This window comes from Channa argus, chromosome 5 (assembly GCF_033026475.1).
Source record: "Channa argus isolate prfri chromosome 5, Channa argus male v1.0, whole genome shotgun sequence".
Taxonomy (NCBI): Eukaryota; Metazoa; Chordata; class Actinopteri; order Anabantiformes; family Channidae; genus Channa; species Channa argus.
In genome coordinates, this window is record NC_090201.1 from 9,981,002 (window position 1) to 9,996,188 (window position 15,187).

At 38.3% G+C, this 15,187-nt stretch overlaps 1 protein-coding gene across 1 annotated transcript in view; it reads right to left on the reverse strand.

The window, feature by feature from the left end:
* loxl2a (lysyl oxidase-like 2a) overlaps window positions 1–15,187 on the reverse strand; it is a 27,282-nt gene extending 12,095 nt beyond the window's left edge. Inside the window, exons 1-4 of the mRNA XM_067505435.1 lie at window positions 15,027–15,187; window positions 13,040–13,344; window positions 10,953–11,128; window positions 1,401–1,609 (exon numbers count right to left, since the gene is read on the reverse strand). Coding sequence (XP_067361536.1) covers window positions 1,401–1,609; window positions 10,953–11,128; window positions 13,040–13,316 — 662 coding nt within the window. The 5' untranslated portion in view covers window positions 13,317–13,344; window positions 15,027–15,187. The remainder of the gene's footprint in view (window positions 1–1,400; window positions 1,610–10,952; window positions 11,129–13,039; window positions 13,345–15,026) is intronic.

The window sequence follows — 15,187 nt, forward strand, 5'->3', positions numbered from 1 at the left end:
CTACATTTATGCAACCCCACATTTAAAGAGGGTTTGTATTATTTATATAGTTTCGTTTTCTTTAAATAATGAATGATGAGGTTTTGGCACCGGTGTAAATTCAGTGGATTCATTATAGCACCGCTACTGTCACATGAAAAAGTATAAGCACTGTTTGCAATTTTCTGGATTTCTCCATAAATTGTTCATGAAATGTTATCTGATCTATATCATAATTTCTAAGCTGATAAGACAGTCACGAAAGAGTGTCAGAGTTCTATTCACAAGCAGCAGCAGCTGATACGAGCAATCCCTTGTAAAAACACATCTCAAAAAACCTACAATAAAGAGTTGTTGATTTGAATGTGGCTGGAAAGGATTACAGAAAAATCTCAAAGACCTTAGATATTCATCAGTCCACAGTTACGCATATTGTTGAATAATAATTAATGTTTGTCTACTATGGTTATTCTGCCTAGTTTTCCCTCAGTGAGGTGAAAAAGAACCCTAGAGTAACAGCTGAAGACTTGAAGGAGGAGTCTCTTAATGCCTTTGTTCATTAGTCAACCGTATGCAAAACATTGAACAGGCAGGATATCCATAACATGGCACCAGAGAGGAAGCCATTTTTTAATAAAAACAACATTGCAGCTCACCCGAAGTTTAAAAATACCAATTTGACACTCCACAACACTATTGGGAAAATGTTTTGTGGAAAGATGTAACAAAAATAGACATGCATCCAGCGCTACGTATGGTGTAAAAAGAGAACCACATACCAACATGAAAACATCAACACCATTACTGTGAAGACAGCATCATAATTAGGAGCTGCTTTGCTGCTTCTGGACCTGGGCTACTTCCCCGTAATTGTAGAGGGGAAAATAAATTCCAAAGTTTTTCAAGTTATTTTACAGGAAAAGTTCAGCATGGCTGACAGGAAGCTGGTTGAGGCAGCAAGAGAATGAATCAAAACAATAATGTAAATTTACTGTTGAGCAGCTTTAGAGACACAAATTCCACCTGTTAGATGGGTCACGTCTGAGCTCAGACCTCAACCAAATATCCCAAAGTTGGTTCAAGCAGTAATTTAAACACTGCTGTCATTACCTTTACCACCATCACTTTGTATGGTTTCAAGGTGTTCAAAAAGACATGACAGATCATGGCTGTGTTTTATCAGCTTAAATAATGTGTCAGTGTGACTTGGTGAAGATCAGTTCACATTACATAACTAATTTATGCAAAACCTAGGAAATTTCAATTACTTTTTCTTGCAATTTTATATTTCAGTAACCCAAGCTGTAATTAACTCAGCTAAAGGCAAATGTTTATGTTAGGAGTTTAACTTGTGTGAAGACTTACATTATATCAAATTGGCACTATTTAACTCCACTGCTGACCTTGGTGTCATTACTCACTTGTAGGGCCGGTTATTGAAGCGCTTCTCCCCAGGGAAACCGTACATGCCGCAGACAACCCTGCTGTTCATCTCTGTCCACTCTTCATTACAGATTTGTCTCCACTTGCCTCCATCTTTCACTTCCAAAAAGCCCTCAGTGATGGGAATTCTTTTCCTGTGTGAGTATGTGGCCCTGATCCTCACATCCTCCACCTGTACAGGCAAACCCTAATACAGAACAGAGAACAGGGTTCATTGCTTTTCTTTTCTCTTCTCATCCTCAACATGTTTCAAGTGGAATTATTCTTCCCCTTATCAGTAGTGTCTCCAGTGATTGATGTGACAAGAATCATTTTTCATGTGGAACATGTCAAATCAAATGAAGGAGCATTTACGAGGCCATTGTTGGGAAGTTTTGCTGAAATACTTTTCATTCAAGTACTCAAATGTCTGCATTGTCTAGCAACACTATTACATTCCAATTTAATCCTTTTCTGATTCCCTTTGAGGCATGTTTCCACAAATTACACTGTGAACCTTCAAACTACATTACATTTATCTTACTGAATACCACCTTGAAGTTTCCATAAACTTACTGACATAGTGTAACAGCTTTATATACCCAGTTACATAATCTGTGAAATGATTATAAACTAGTTTGCAGTTTTCTAAACAACAAGAAAATGTTATTAAGAGAACATAATGGATTTGTACTCTGGACTTCCACTTCATATGTTGTAAATAGGAAAAAAAGCATATGAGTCATTAATAAGGCTCATGAGCAAATGCAAGCTGTTGCACATATGCAACAAGTCAAGTTGAAATATCTGAAGATGAAATCTTTGTTTAAACATGCTGAGGGTAGCTGCTTGAATGAACGTCTTGCACTTTCAGTTTTCCGTGTCTTAATAATGATAAGCTTAAGTTTGTTCATGATGAAACATGCTTCATATTTTCCCATAAAGAAGCAATACTTAACACAAATAGTTCATTTTAATAGTCAATAATTCATTAGTGTTTTATATTCGAAAAGTTACAGGGTATGATGTAATATTAAAGAATATAAAAGGGAAATATAACTGCCAGTTAAGATGCTTAAAAAACTGTAAAACACAAAAGGAGAAACATTAGTCTTTCCCTGTGAGAAGGAGCAAAAGGAATCTGGGCCAAATATCTTTTTAATAACTACTCAGCTTGCATCTTAAATGGCAGTCATAGGAAGAAACCAGAGACTCATTGACATTATTATAAGTGGAGCTTATAATAATGGGTTGGGAGAGTGTTCAGGGGTGGTCCACAATCTAATAGGAGGAGCTGTAAAGCTCACTGAATGTCACGTACCTCAGTTAGCATCTTGCCCGGAAGGCCTCTAATGCCATTCCCTCTCATGAGGGAATGGTAACCTTTGACCTCTAGGGCTTCATGAGAAAACAGCTACCTAATAAGTCTGCCATTGTTCACCTCCCTCCTTAAGTGCTGCAGTGTGTTCTTGACTGGGTGTGAGGTTACCCTTTGGGTGCCACAAAGAGCACAAAAGTCTGGGCAGCTCTGTGGTATGCAAATGCTGATCTCAGCAATTTTGTAACAGCCAGTTTCTTTATCCTTGGAAAAAAAAACTACAACATTAAGATATGTCTCCCTGAAATATTAAACTTTTGCCCACACAGTGGTTTCCTGAGATGGCGTCAGCCCTAAGGAATGTTCAAGGCTTCTCTAAACACTAAAAATTGCAATGCAGTGGCAAGAGGAGCCACCACTAACTCAGACTGTTTCTACAATGACCCCAGTCCTCCCACTGACCACAGTGGTAAAAACCACTCTTTCATGAAGAGATTCCTGCTGGCCATTGCATGACAGAGTGTTTTCCGTCAATGCCTGGCAGGATGACAGGGTGAAGAGATGTGCTTGTGATCAGGGATCTGCTGATCTCAAGTTAAATTTTAGATTTTTTTAAAATTTTCTTTGCTTCAGTATAACAGCATCACAAAATAATGTAGAGATTCTTCATTGTGGTATAAAAACACGGAGCTAACAAAATGGAACAACAACAAAAAGACAAATATAAAAACAATATGAATAATTCCTAAAGAACAGAACTTGAAATCATACAGAAAAATCACAATCCAGAGTGTAGCCAGGTGTGAAGGCTAAAATAGAGACAGGATAAGAGGTACGTGAGGATAAAATGGGAAACTGAGAAGGGTCTGACCAGTGTTGCATTTGGCTCACATTTTGGTCAAAGAGAGGAAACTGGCTGTCTGAATCTGAGAGGGCGTTACCCCCCTCACCCACCCAAAAACAGATCACCAGACATAAACTCAGCGTAATCCTGTCTTGGCAAGGCCCAGATCGTCACACAGATCAGGTTTTTTACACTCATTTCTTGACCCTCTGTGACATCTTGGTCACCTATTAAAGAGAACTGTAGGAAAAAATCCAAAAACCTGTAAATTGCTTTTTTCCATTTTTGTACTTCCGTAATTTAATATGTATTTTTCAATAGGTTTTTGGTTCATCAGGCTGAATATGGAGACTTATCCCATATTTAAAGGATCGTTGACTTCATAGCTCACAATAACTAACTTTATCAGGTCACTATAATAAAAAAGGCTTCTGTACACAAGGTAAGTGTATTTAATCCAGTTATAAATTCTTTAGTGTTGGTGACATTTAAGTCATGCAACCATGGAGCAGTTTGTTTATAGCCTAGCCCTTTTTGTTTTTAAGAGGTGTTTAGGAAGATCATTTCCACACATAAATAAACAAGTACGTATCATAAACTGTTTGTCATGGAGCATAACAATTTCATGCTTACTTGCCAAATGAGAAGACTTATACCACTCTGAATCTGTATGATACATATGGATCTAGCAGATAATAAGCATTATTGGGAATGGGAAGATGTGTAAAACATAAATAAAAACAGAATGGAATGATTTAAAAAAAGGCGGAAGAGGATGATGTTTACCATTGTGCAGATTCACCTTTTCTTTTATCAACTGTCTGGGAAGTGAGGAGACCAGTTGCTGGAGTTTTATGAGAGGAATGTTGTCCCATTCTTATCTGATGCAGGATTCTCAACAGTCCTAGATATTCTGTTTTATAATATGCCAAATGTTTTTTATTGGTGAAAGGGACTGCAGGCAGGCCAGTCCAGCACCTGGATGCAGCATGTGTTTCAGAATTGTCTTGCTGAAATATGCAAGGCCTTCCCTGAAAGAGACGTTGTCTGGATGGTAGCATATGATGCTCTAAAAGCTCTATGTATTTTTCAGCATTGATGGTGGCTTTCCAGATATGTAAGCTGCCTAAGCCATAGGCACTAACACACCCCCATCCCATCAAAGATGCAGGCTTTTGAACTGTACACTTTTCTGTTTAGTCCACAGAACAGGGCAACCATTGTTTCCCAAAAAAATTAAAATTTGATTCATCTGACCACAGAACAGTTTCCCACTTTGCCGCAGACCATTTTTAAGGAGCTTTGGACCTAAGAATAATGCGACATTTCTTGATCGTGTTCACATATGGCTTTTTCTATGCATAATACAGCCTTAACTTACATTTGTGCATTGGACAGCGAACCTTGTTTACAGACAGTGATTTCTGGAAGTGTTCTTGAGCCTATGCAGTGCTGCCTGAGGGCCCAAAGATCACATGCATCCAGTTTTGACCTTTGGGCTTGTCCCTTGTGCACAGAAATTCCTTCTGGTTCGTTGAACCTTTTGATTATATTATATATTGTAGATGGTGGGATCTTCAAAGTCTTCGCAATTTTACATTGAGGAACATTTTTCTGAAATTATTCCACAGTTTTTAGACGCAGTTTGTCAGAGATTAGGTTGAGGTTAATTCTCAAATGAACATTTCTTTTTATATTACCTCATCTTACTATGATTAATTCATTAGGCTTTTCTTTTTTTTGTGACCAGTACTGAAGTATTTCTAAATGGAGTGCAGACCTGTTTGTCTGACTGGGTCCCCTGTAGAATGGAGATATGTGAATATGAGACTGTAGTCAAGCAGTGTCTGACTAATGCTTCTACTACTGTGCATTTCTTCCCTTTTACTCAGCCTTCCAGATGTGCTGCACGTTTATTTGCATGTGCCCCCAGACTCACACCCACCCAGCCATCCCCTCCACCTTACGAAACATGGCAAGTATGAACGATAATCACTCCACAGTTCAGATGAAAAGCAGGAGAACAGCAAGTCTCTTTTTAAATGACTTTCACATCTGCCTCACTCCTGACCGGCCCCCAGTCTGCCTGACTGACTATGCTGGGCTAGTGTGTGTGTGTGTGTACTCTGTGCAGTAAGTAGTTGTATGCTTTGCAGATCAAATACTGTAGTTATCAATGTGGTTCCTCGTTTTTGGAAGAGAAAGAAAACAGTTGATACAGGTACACAGACTAGGCTGAAGTGTACAAATGTATAAATGGCCTCTATTTCATGAGTGGAATAATAATAACTTTATTTATAAAGCACTTATCAAACAAAGTACAAAGTGCTATACAGTAATAAGGGAAACATTTAAAATAAATCGGTCATCATTCAGATTGCTTCACATGTAATTAAAGGAATCTTTTTTTTAATTTGTTTTTAGAAAGTGTTTTGAAAATTTGTCTTGCTAAGGATTAGATCAGGCAACTGTGAGGCAACTCTCACAATAACTGTCTGTCCTTTCAATATGAAGCTAAACTAACTAAAATATCCTCACAAAAGCGCCACCAAATTGCTCTAATGAAATTGTTTAGTCTGTTTAATCTCTACACTTTGTTAGTTCAATCTGTACAGGCTCAATTTGTACTTTGCTTGCTAGGGTACTTTTTGTAGTCTTGTCACAGTGAAAATAGTCAGATACTGAGCCTCACGTAAAACTACAACTTCTCACCGTAAGCCCCCACAAAATATAATTTTGTGTAATGCAGTGATCCTTATAGACTTATTGTAGGCACCTTTTGTAACATTTAGTCTTAGGTAGGTTAGATATTTTTCTGTTGGAGTGTTTATACTAAACTAATAAGCTATAGTTGACTGTCACTGAATCTTCATAGGTAAGCACACAAACTCATTTAAGTTATATACTGTAGTCTACAATGGGATGCTGAAAAAGAACTGCACACTATATTGTGGATTTTGGTATAAGGTGAATTTAATAAAAAAATACTATATATGTATGGGCAGCTGTAACCTTTTTCTGTGAGATGTTGAATTAAAGCAAATCTTGGCACCTTTATTCTTTTAATAGCATAATGTATGCATTATCCCAGCATGTAAATTTGCCATGGCCATGGAATAATTCACTTGAACTAAGTCAGCAAAATATTTGGGCACTTTGCAGCCCAAAGGAGAGCTGAGGCCACGTTAGGATCAAGCACTTGAACATGTGGTGGATCTGTCTGCAGGAGAGAGAAACTTTCTTCAGCTTCCTGACATGCAACAGCCTTTTCTCCCTTCGGTCAGTCTCCCCCTTACAAGCACATGTTCAGTACTTAAATTGGGATTTATGGCTAGAGGGGAGCCTTGTCCTGGAGGGTGGTGTGGGTAGTTACTTTGTATCTGCAAATACCTAAATAGAGTTGGCTACAAGTACCCCAACATTTTACAGTACTTAAGTATGCATATTTAAGTAATCTGGTACATTTTCTTACATATAAAATGGCTGTTACAGATGCTTTACAAAGTACCTGCTTTACAATCACTAGTCTGAGTGAATTTGGAAAAAAACAAAAATAATAATAAAAAAAAAAAAAACCCTGCCCAAAGCATCCATCATGATAAAAGGAAATCTCATTTGACTCTGGTTCAGGTTTCCTTTTGTTGTATAGCAGAGAATATGAGAACCTGGAATTCTTGTAAATGAAACCATCAGCAGTGCAAAGCCTTGGTTTGATTTGCAAAGAATCCAAAAGCTTTTACTGCAGTGTTTGTTTAAGGCTTCAGGTGTCTTTGTGTTCATTTGAGATGGAAGTATGTAGTTACAGTTAACACATTAAGTGGTTGTTGGGCAACAGCAGCTGCTTTTGGAGCAGATTTTATTTTCTAAGGTTTCATCCTTAGAAAGGATGAACTGATCTAGATTAATTATCTGTTTATAACAATGTAAAGGTTTGCAAGCAGTAGCAGGTAAATACTTTTACAAAGAAATTACTTATTTTTATCTGCTTTGGTTTGTGAACAACAAAATCAGAGTAAGCATAAGTTTATTTAAAGTGTTTGTAATCAACATTTCTAATCGGTAAATTTAATTCTGCAAAGGACAATATATTCCATAACTGACATAATTATGTAGCAAGGCCAACAATTTCGAAAACACACAGAGAAAATAACTTCCCAGAATAGCTCCTATCAAATATAACTAAAACCCTATGGTTATGTTAATTATGCTCATATGAATCAACACATTCTTGTAAACATCAAACATGCAGACTGAAGTGGCAGGCAGTGATCATGTGCCATTCTAAAACAGCTCAATGGTGGTTGGTTGAAATGTCCCAGCTAACTGATGATAAACAAAGTTTTATTCCATCCAAATTTAATCCCCCCTACTGACGGAGAGACTCGTGCCTCTTGCCAAGAAGAAAAAGAAAAAGAAAAAAAGAAAGAAAGTGAAGACAGAAAGTGCCCCAACACTTACTGATGTGGGAGTGTTGCTAGAATGGTGTGGGGGCAACAAACACTCCATAAAAAATAAAAATCTTAACAAAATATTAGTCATGACAATAACATAGTCCTACTGTATGTGCATATGATGTCATCTATTACCAGCTTACAATGGTTGTATAGACGAGAAAGACATACATGTAGCCTCCACGGTTAAGATAAGTAGCAGACAGTGTTAAAGATAGACAAAGCAGCTGTTGGGAAGGTCATAGCTTTAGATGGCTCTGCCAGGAACCTGGTCTGCCTGAGAAAGACATGTTTTTAGTAAAATTACTTGATATTCTGAAATCTTTGTTTTGTGTTCTGAGCAGCACGCTTTTGATTGCAAATCGTGCCAGTGGAAACTGCTTTATTTTATTATTATTAATGACAGACTGATGATTTTATTTGTGGTCAAAGTTAAACTTGCCAGAGTGAACTGTCAAGGTCCTATTGCCACATATTCTCCTACCTTCTATAGTAATCTCCCAATATAAACCTCATGAAAAAATCAACTTTGTGAACTGTACATTTACCCTGAATTACTGGAAAACACCATGATAAAATTTCTGGTAATAAAATTTTGTGACTCAAATTCAGATTATTTTATGTACATCTTATGTACATTTAGATGCATCAAATAAAACTACAAAATAGACACATCACTGACACTTCTAGTTAAGACCCTAAAATTGAGCTGCCAAGAAGCTTTTTATCATACACGTATATTTAGGTGCAAAAGCATTCGTATGGTGGTGAAAATGCTCACTGCTTCATCCTTTCAGTATTGAACTTGACTCGGACTGTAGCGCACCCAGGGTTAGGGTGTTTACTTTCCTCCGTGAGCACAGAATGTCAATTCATGCTGTGAATAAACAGATTGAAGGAACAGTGTGGCCCATTGATGATGTCAGCTTGAGGTTGGTTAAAGAGGTGTAGCTACACCTTGTTCCCATTCCTCTCCCCTGTGACTTGAAAGATTTCTGCCAGATGGAGGAAATATTTACAGTGTGGGGGACTGGACTGCAGCAACAACCCCAAGACCCTTACGACACAGGAAAACCAGAGAACGCAGAGAACTGCTTACATACAAGACCTGTAAAAATAATACCTGTAAAAATATTCTCTCTGTAAAAATAATATCTTTGTGAAGAGGGTCCTTTTAAAGAAGCATGAGAAAGATACACAGTGGTTTTAGATGCTCAACTCAGCCACGTTGTCTTAACTCAGTCCAATAAAAACACATTCACAGTTTCTGCTCTTGTTGGACGAGAGCCTGGTAACACACTCCAGCATGCACAAACAACAACAACAAAAAACACTCTGGTATAAATGCAAGAACAAACTGTTGGAACAGCCACTGGCTTCTAAGCTGCCATAAAAAAATTGCTTCATCTTATTGGTCTGGTGTTTATAGGGAAATCCTCTAAGGCAGTGTCCTAAACAACTTGTTTTCAACGACTGTCTCTGTCTTCTTTTCCACGTCCCTTCCTCCCCTCACGTTCACAAACCCACACTGACTTTCCATCCGGTACAGAGGCGTTCCCAACAGCCAGACAGGATGGTCTTTCCCCCCTCTGAGTCATCTCTAAAATCTCCCAGGCCGAAGAGTGGGGGTCTGGTGTGGGCAGACTTAGACTAATAGGAGCCTGGCAAAGTCATCAGTGCAAATGGTGCAGTGAACAGCTCGACATTACACACAGTGATATGCTGACTTTTGGATTATTTCGCTGCACTCGTGTCAGGGCAGATAAGACTATCTACACGCAAGAACTTGCTTTGTCTAAGAGACCATTATTTGAAATAATGGTCTAATAGATACTAAATCATTACTAAATCAGTTACTAGTTTTTATTCATGTAATTATATAGAGCCTGTTAGATCAGCTGTTACAGATGCTAGTTACAATTGTTTATTACAAGAAGATTTATGCATCACTAAATTGAAATGATTTCAACATGCACCAGTTCTCGTGTTGACATTAGCTGTTACTGATATCTATGCCTACAAACTGCCATATGTAACTGTTGTATAGCTAGCTCAGCTGACAAAACACATCAATTGAGAGATTTTAAGTGAAATAAAAGAGGTTTGGGCATGGTGAATAAATCTGAGTGGCACTTAATGAAAATATAGTTTGATTACTATGTAAACTAAAATACTTGGTAGATTTCACAAGAACAACACTCAAAAATCACGCATTCTTCAAAAACTATTAGACTAAACAACAAAAAAGGCTAGTTAGTTTTCCTCTACATCCATTTTGATGGATACCTTTAAGTCGGACACACACATTTCTTCATGTATGCCTCTATACATATATACAAGTTAAAATGACAAGAAAGTAAGTTTAAAGTATCATTAAAAATGCTTAGAGCTTGTGATGCTACAGTGGCATTCTGGTTAAGGTACATAGGTACAATTGCATGGCAGTACATATGTTTCCAACCAACTAGCAACAGGTTTAAACATTATTAGTCTTTGCATCATAAGACAATAATTTAGGTGTTAATGGTGCAAACCAAGTTGGCAAACCAATAGTCTGAAGTTAGCTGGGACATGCTAAAGGCTTCATTCAAAAAGCTACATGTTAATTCCAGGTACCTGTTTGGGTTCAGACCTAAAAGTTGGAAGGATTTAAAGAGAATACTTGGAGTTACTTATAGCCAAGCACTACTGAAACATGTTTCTTTCAGCCAAAGCCTGTCCTTTCTTTTTTTATTATTGTGCTGAGGTTACATGTATGTACCTGACCCATGTATAGAAGCTGCTCAAGTGCTATTAATCATCTGATCAAGTGATCCGCACCTGGTGGTTGTTTGAATGAGATTTTATGCTTCTTTGTACATATCCACGGTATTTACTGTATGTTTGTGGGTTTAATTGTGTACACATTTTGACAGCGTGTTTTTCCATGTGAACCTACCTTAATGGTGTTGGCCTGGTTGCGGATGAACTTAAAACCTGAAATGCGTTTTTGGTTGCAGACCACCCCCACATCTTCTGAATGTTTACAGTCAGAGACTCCAAAGCCATTGGACTCACACTGAGCCAGGCTCTTCTCTCTACCAGTGCAGTGTACATTGTCTAGCCAGATACGGCCTAGAACAGAAAGAAGCAAAGACATGATTAAGACAGGATTCAGTCATTTTACTGTAAATTTTAAGTCGGGGGTTTTAGCACAGTTGTATAAAACCTACTCTGTAAGTCACTACCTACTGATATTTATGTCATCATTTCCACTAAAGTCTAATCACAAGAAGTACTAAACCTACTCACGTGGAGATGTATTTGGACATAACCTGATGCATTTTTTAGACAAAACCTGGCCAAAAAGAGCTGTTATGACTGAAGTGGATCGTCTGGTGTCCAGCTGGCTGTTCTGAATCAGCTGTGAGTGGAGCCATGTAACTGTGGCCATGAAAACCACCAAAGGACTGCTTGTTTCCTTGCAGTTTCAACATGTTGCTGAGGAACATCCTGATCATGACTTGAAGATGACTGCATGCTATACAGTCACGTAGCTGCCTCCTGGCAGCAGATGATTATGTCTGGAATGTTTTCATAATAAGTGCCAAGTCTTCTGCTGCTGAAATGCAGCAGAGTTTCCATGTGGCAGGTCTCAGTACACTTTTGTCTAAATAAATAATCGGTATTGCCAGTTGTGAGAAATCTGAACTCCTGTGTTAAAACCATGTCCTACGGCTTTGTAATTCCACAAACCAGTTTAAAGCACAGTGCAGAACAAACCATTAATTTTCAACCTGAGCTTTTATTTACATTTATGTCAACCTCATACTAAACCCAGAAGTGTTTTAAAAAAAGATTTTATGCTGGTGTACATAAGTTTGCAAATAATGCAGGTAACAGTATAAAGACACCCGTGGATTTATTTGACATCAAGAAAACACTCTGTTTCCAAAAGGGATGTCTTTATTCTTGTTTTGTAATCTTGTCTTCATTTAAAAATAATAGCTGGTTTCTTACAAAAGTTAATTGGTCATTATGATGGGAATTACATTATGTCTCTCCCAGCAACAAGAAAACACAAAGATAAGTTGTTTACCTTAATTCAAATGCACTTAACTCGTTTAGGCCTCCTTTAAAATTATTCTCCTATAGTAAAATCCTATTTGGAAAAGCGGAACCCACCTCATCATTACCTGATAAATGACCTGATAAAACAAACATGCAGCGAAAAAAACATCAGAAACACAGCCGACATCTTAACAAAATCCCAAGGCTGCCATCTTTACACTATTGCTAAAATGAGATGTGCACAGTAGCGTTTCCGACAGCCAGTTTATTCATGTACAGTAACACACATACTGTACATCAAATATTTTTTAAATTGCTTAATGTATAGTGTGCATGCACAGGGTGCATTACTTCATATTTGTGATTATCCAAATTGTTATAATGACTATGACCAACAACTATGGTAATTACTTGACTTTTAATGTGGATGGCTAAATATTACTGACCCAGTGGAAAAATTTACCTTTAACAAGGGACACTTTTAAATACCAGCTACCAACTTACAAATACTGCCAAGTCCTGTCGAGGATATCCCATTAACATAGCTGAGAATATCATTAGCATTTTAACTGTAATGTGGGAATTTATACATGATGGAAAGAGAGGAGATGAGACTGTCTGTGTGTGTCTGATCTACACACACTCAGTGTTTCCAGTCTCCCCCACCACCCTGATCATGTTCTAATGTACCCAACTGATTGTTGTGTCGCCCTTGTACTATAATGGGGAAAGCAGTGCCTGCGGATATGAGCAGTCAGACAGCGGGAAACATGTACCTCATTCAAGGTTTCCATGGAAAATATTAAACTTTATGAAGAGATATACTGTATTTGAATCTGTGTGGTTGGTGGTTTGATGAGATTATTTCCCTATAGTCCTCATCTCAGTTCTTAGATAGCTGAAAAAAAAAAGATTTTGAGTTGAACTTTAATTAGATAATACTTTGTCACTTATAAAAGTCTGCATAGCTCTTACCTTCTCCTTTTCCATACTTTGCTGAGGGTGACCAGGACACAGCATCTAAAAAGCCAAGCTCTCTGCACACCACTTGTGCAGCGTTGATGGAGAAATCATCATCACACACCGTCCCCCACTCTCCATTGTAGAAAACTTCCACCCGGCCCTCGTAGTGTTTACGCTTCTCCCCGGCTAGACGTAGCTGGATTACGTGGGTGCCGGACTCTGACTGGGCATTGCACAGTAACAAGATGCACAGCAAGGTGATGGAGAGGACAGCAACTCGATGCAGCATGATGCAAGAGGGATGAAAAACCAGTGATCTAGAGGGAGATAAAACAACAGGAGATGATGATGATAATGACAATGACAACAACGATGATGATGATGACAATGTACTTAACCATGTTTTGAATATTACTCAAGAAGAGCAGGTTGCATTTTCCAATTTCAAAGAGTTAAATTGAGGGCTGAATGTTATCTGAAGACAGGAGGAGGCAGACAGTAATTTGTGCTGCAGTTTCAGGGTAGTGTTTTTGAGTGTTTCAGAAGTGTTTTCGAGTGTTACTTTGGTTTGGCTACTATCAGGCTACCATTGCCATCTCCCTGGTCTCTCTGAAACCACAAGTGTAAGTATGAAAAAGAATTCACCACAGTTTCACACTATGTTGAGCAGATATTGAATATTTATTTGCTGCAAGTACAAGAGAGAAGAAAATGAAATTGTGAGCGTTTGGATGCGAATGCTTGTTATGTTGCTGACATGAGGATTCCTCTCTTTATCCTACTACGAGCCTCATGGAGAGCAAATGTGGACCCCCGTGGGGTGGGTGTTCTTATTTATGTGCTGATATGTGCCTGGAGGCTGTGCAGCTGAGGTCAACTCCATATTTCATGGTAAGCCATTAACGTGTCAATGGAATGGAAAAGCCCCCAGGGAGGAATGTTCCAAGGAAGACAGTGAAAGTAAGGAGACATCTAAGTCTTTAACGTGTAGAAGGGAGTGGGGGGTTCTTTCCAAAGTGATGTCATAGTAACAGTCAAACACTCTTTAAAAAAACACCCCTGGAGTACACAGACAATAAACTGTTATAAGATACTTGTCAGAGTGAAACATATGGTTTACGTTATGAATCGGAACAAGTTCACCAGGAGGCCTTTTAATTTTGAGTGTGTTGTGTTGCTTGTCATAGCAGATAATTTGACCCAGAGTGCAAGAATAAACAGTGTGTTTTTAAAAAACGTCCAATGGAGGACCGAATGCATTTATGAACAAGTCTGAGTGAGCAAAATTAGTCCAATCAGCATGTGTCAAATACACCAACAATACAAAAAAATATGACTTATACTTACAGCATGTAAAAGGAACTATTAATTTCATATGTTTATACATCTAGTCTTTCATAAGAACTACGAGGCCAAACAAAAAAGAAAGCTGTCTGTCTGTGAAAGGTAGACAAAGTTTGTCAGCTCGACTGGAAAATCCCCAAATTCCACATACTGATTTTATTGCTTTTTCTGTCAGAGCCAGAGCTATTCTATTGTTCATTTGTGAAAAGCATAAATCAACCATCAAGTGCCTGTTAGGCCCTGAGCTGAACAGATCCAGAATCCCACAGCGAGTGACAAAAGAAAGAACTCATGGATGTCTAGAGAATCAGAGGAACCTTGCAGTTTTTAGGAAAATCTCATGGACACCAGGGTCAGACATGACATGTATGAGAATAATGTCTTTACAACATACTATGTTTCTTTTTGTTTTTGGTTAACATTACAGTACAACACACTATTATCCATTGTTCTTGAAGTTCTACAGACACTTGAGCTGCATACAATTTTAAAAAAAATATGAGTTTTAAAAGTGTGGCAGTGTGAATATTTAGGTTTCAAGTTGAACAAAATGACGGGGGGGGGAACCATACAATACACAGATATTCATCCAGCCTTTCACACACGCATGCACGTGCCAAACAACGCCCCAAAGTAGGTTAAACAAAACGCTTACTTTTACAGGCGAAGAACGAGCAGCACACCTTTCCAAGACGCAGACCTTGCAGTGTCCAAGCTGCTAGTGAAGGTGAGACGTGAAACAGCGGGTCTTGGTGCCTTTAGTACTCTCCAGATGGTTCCGTTGCTCCCCTCACAGCTGGCACAGCGACCTCCCGT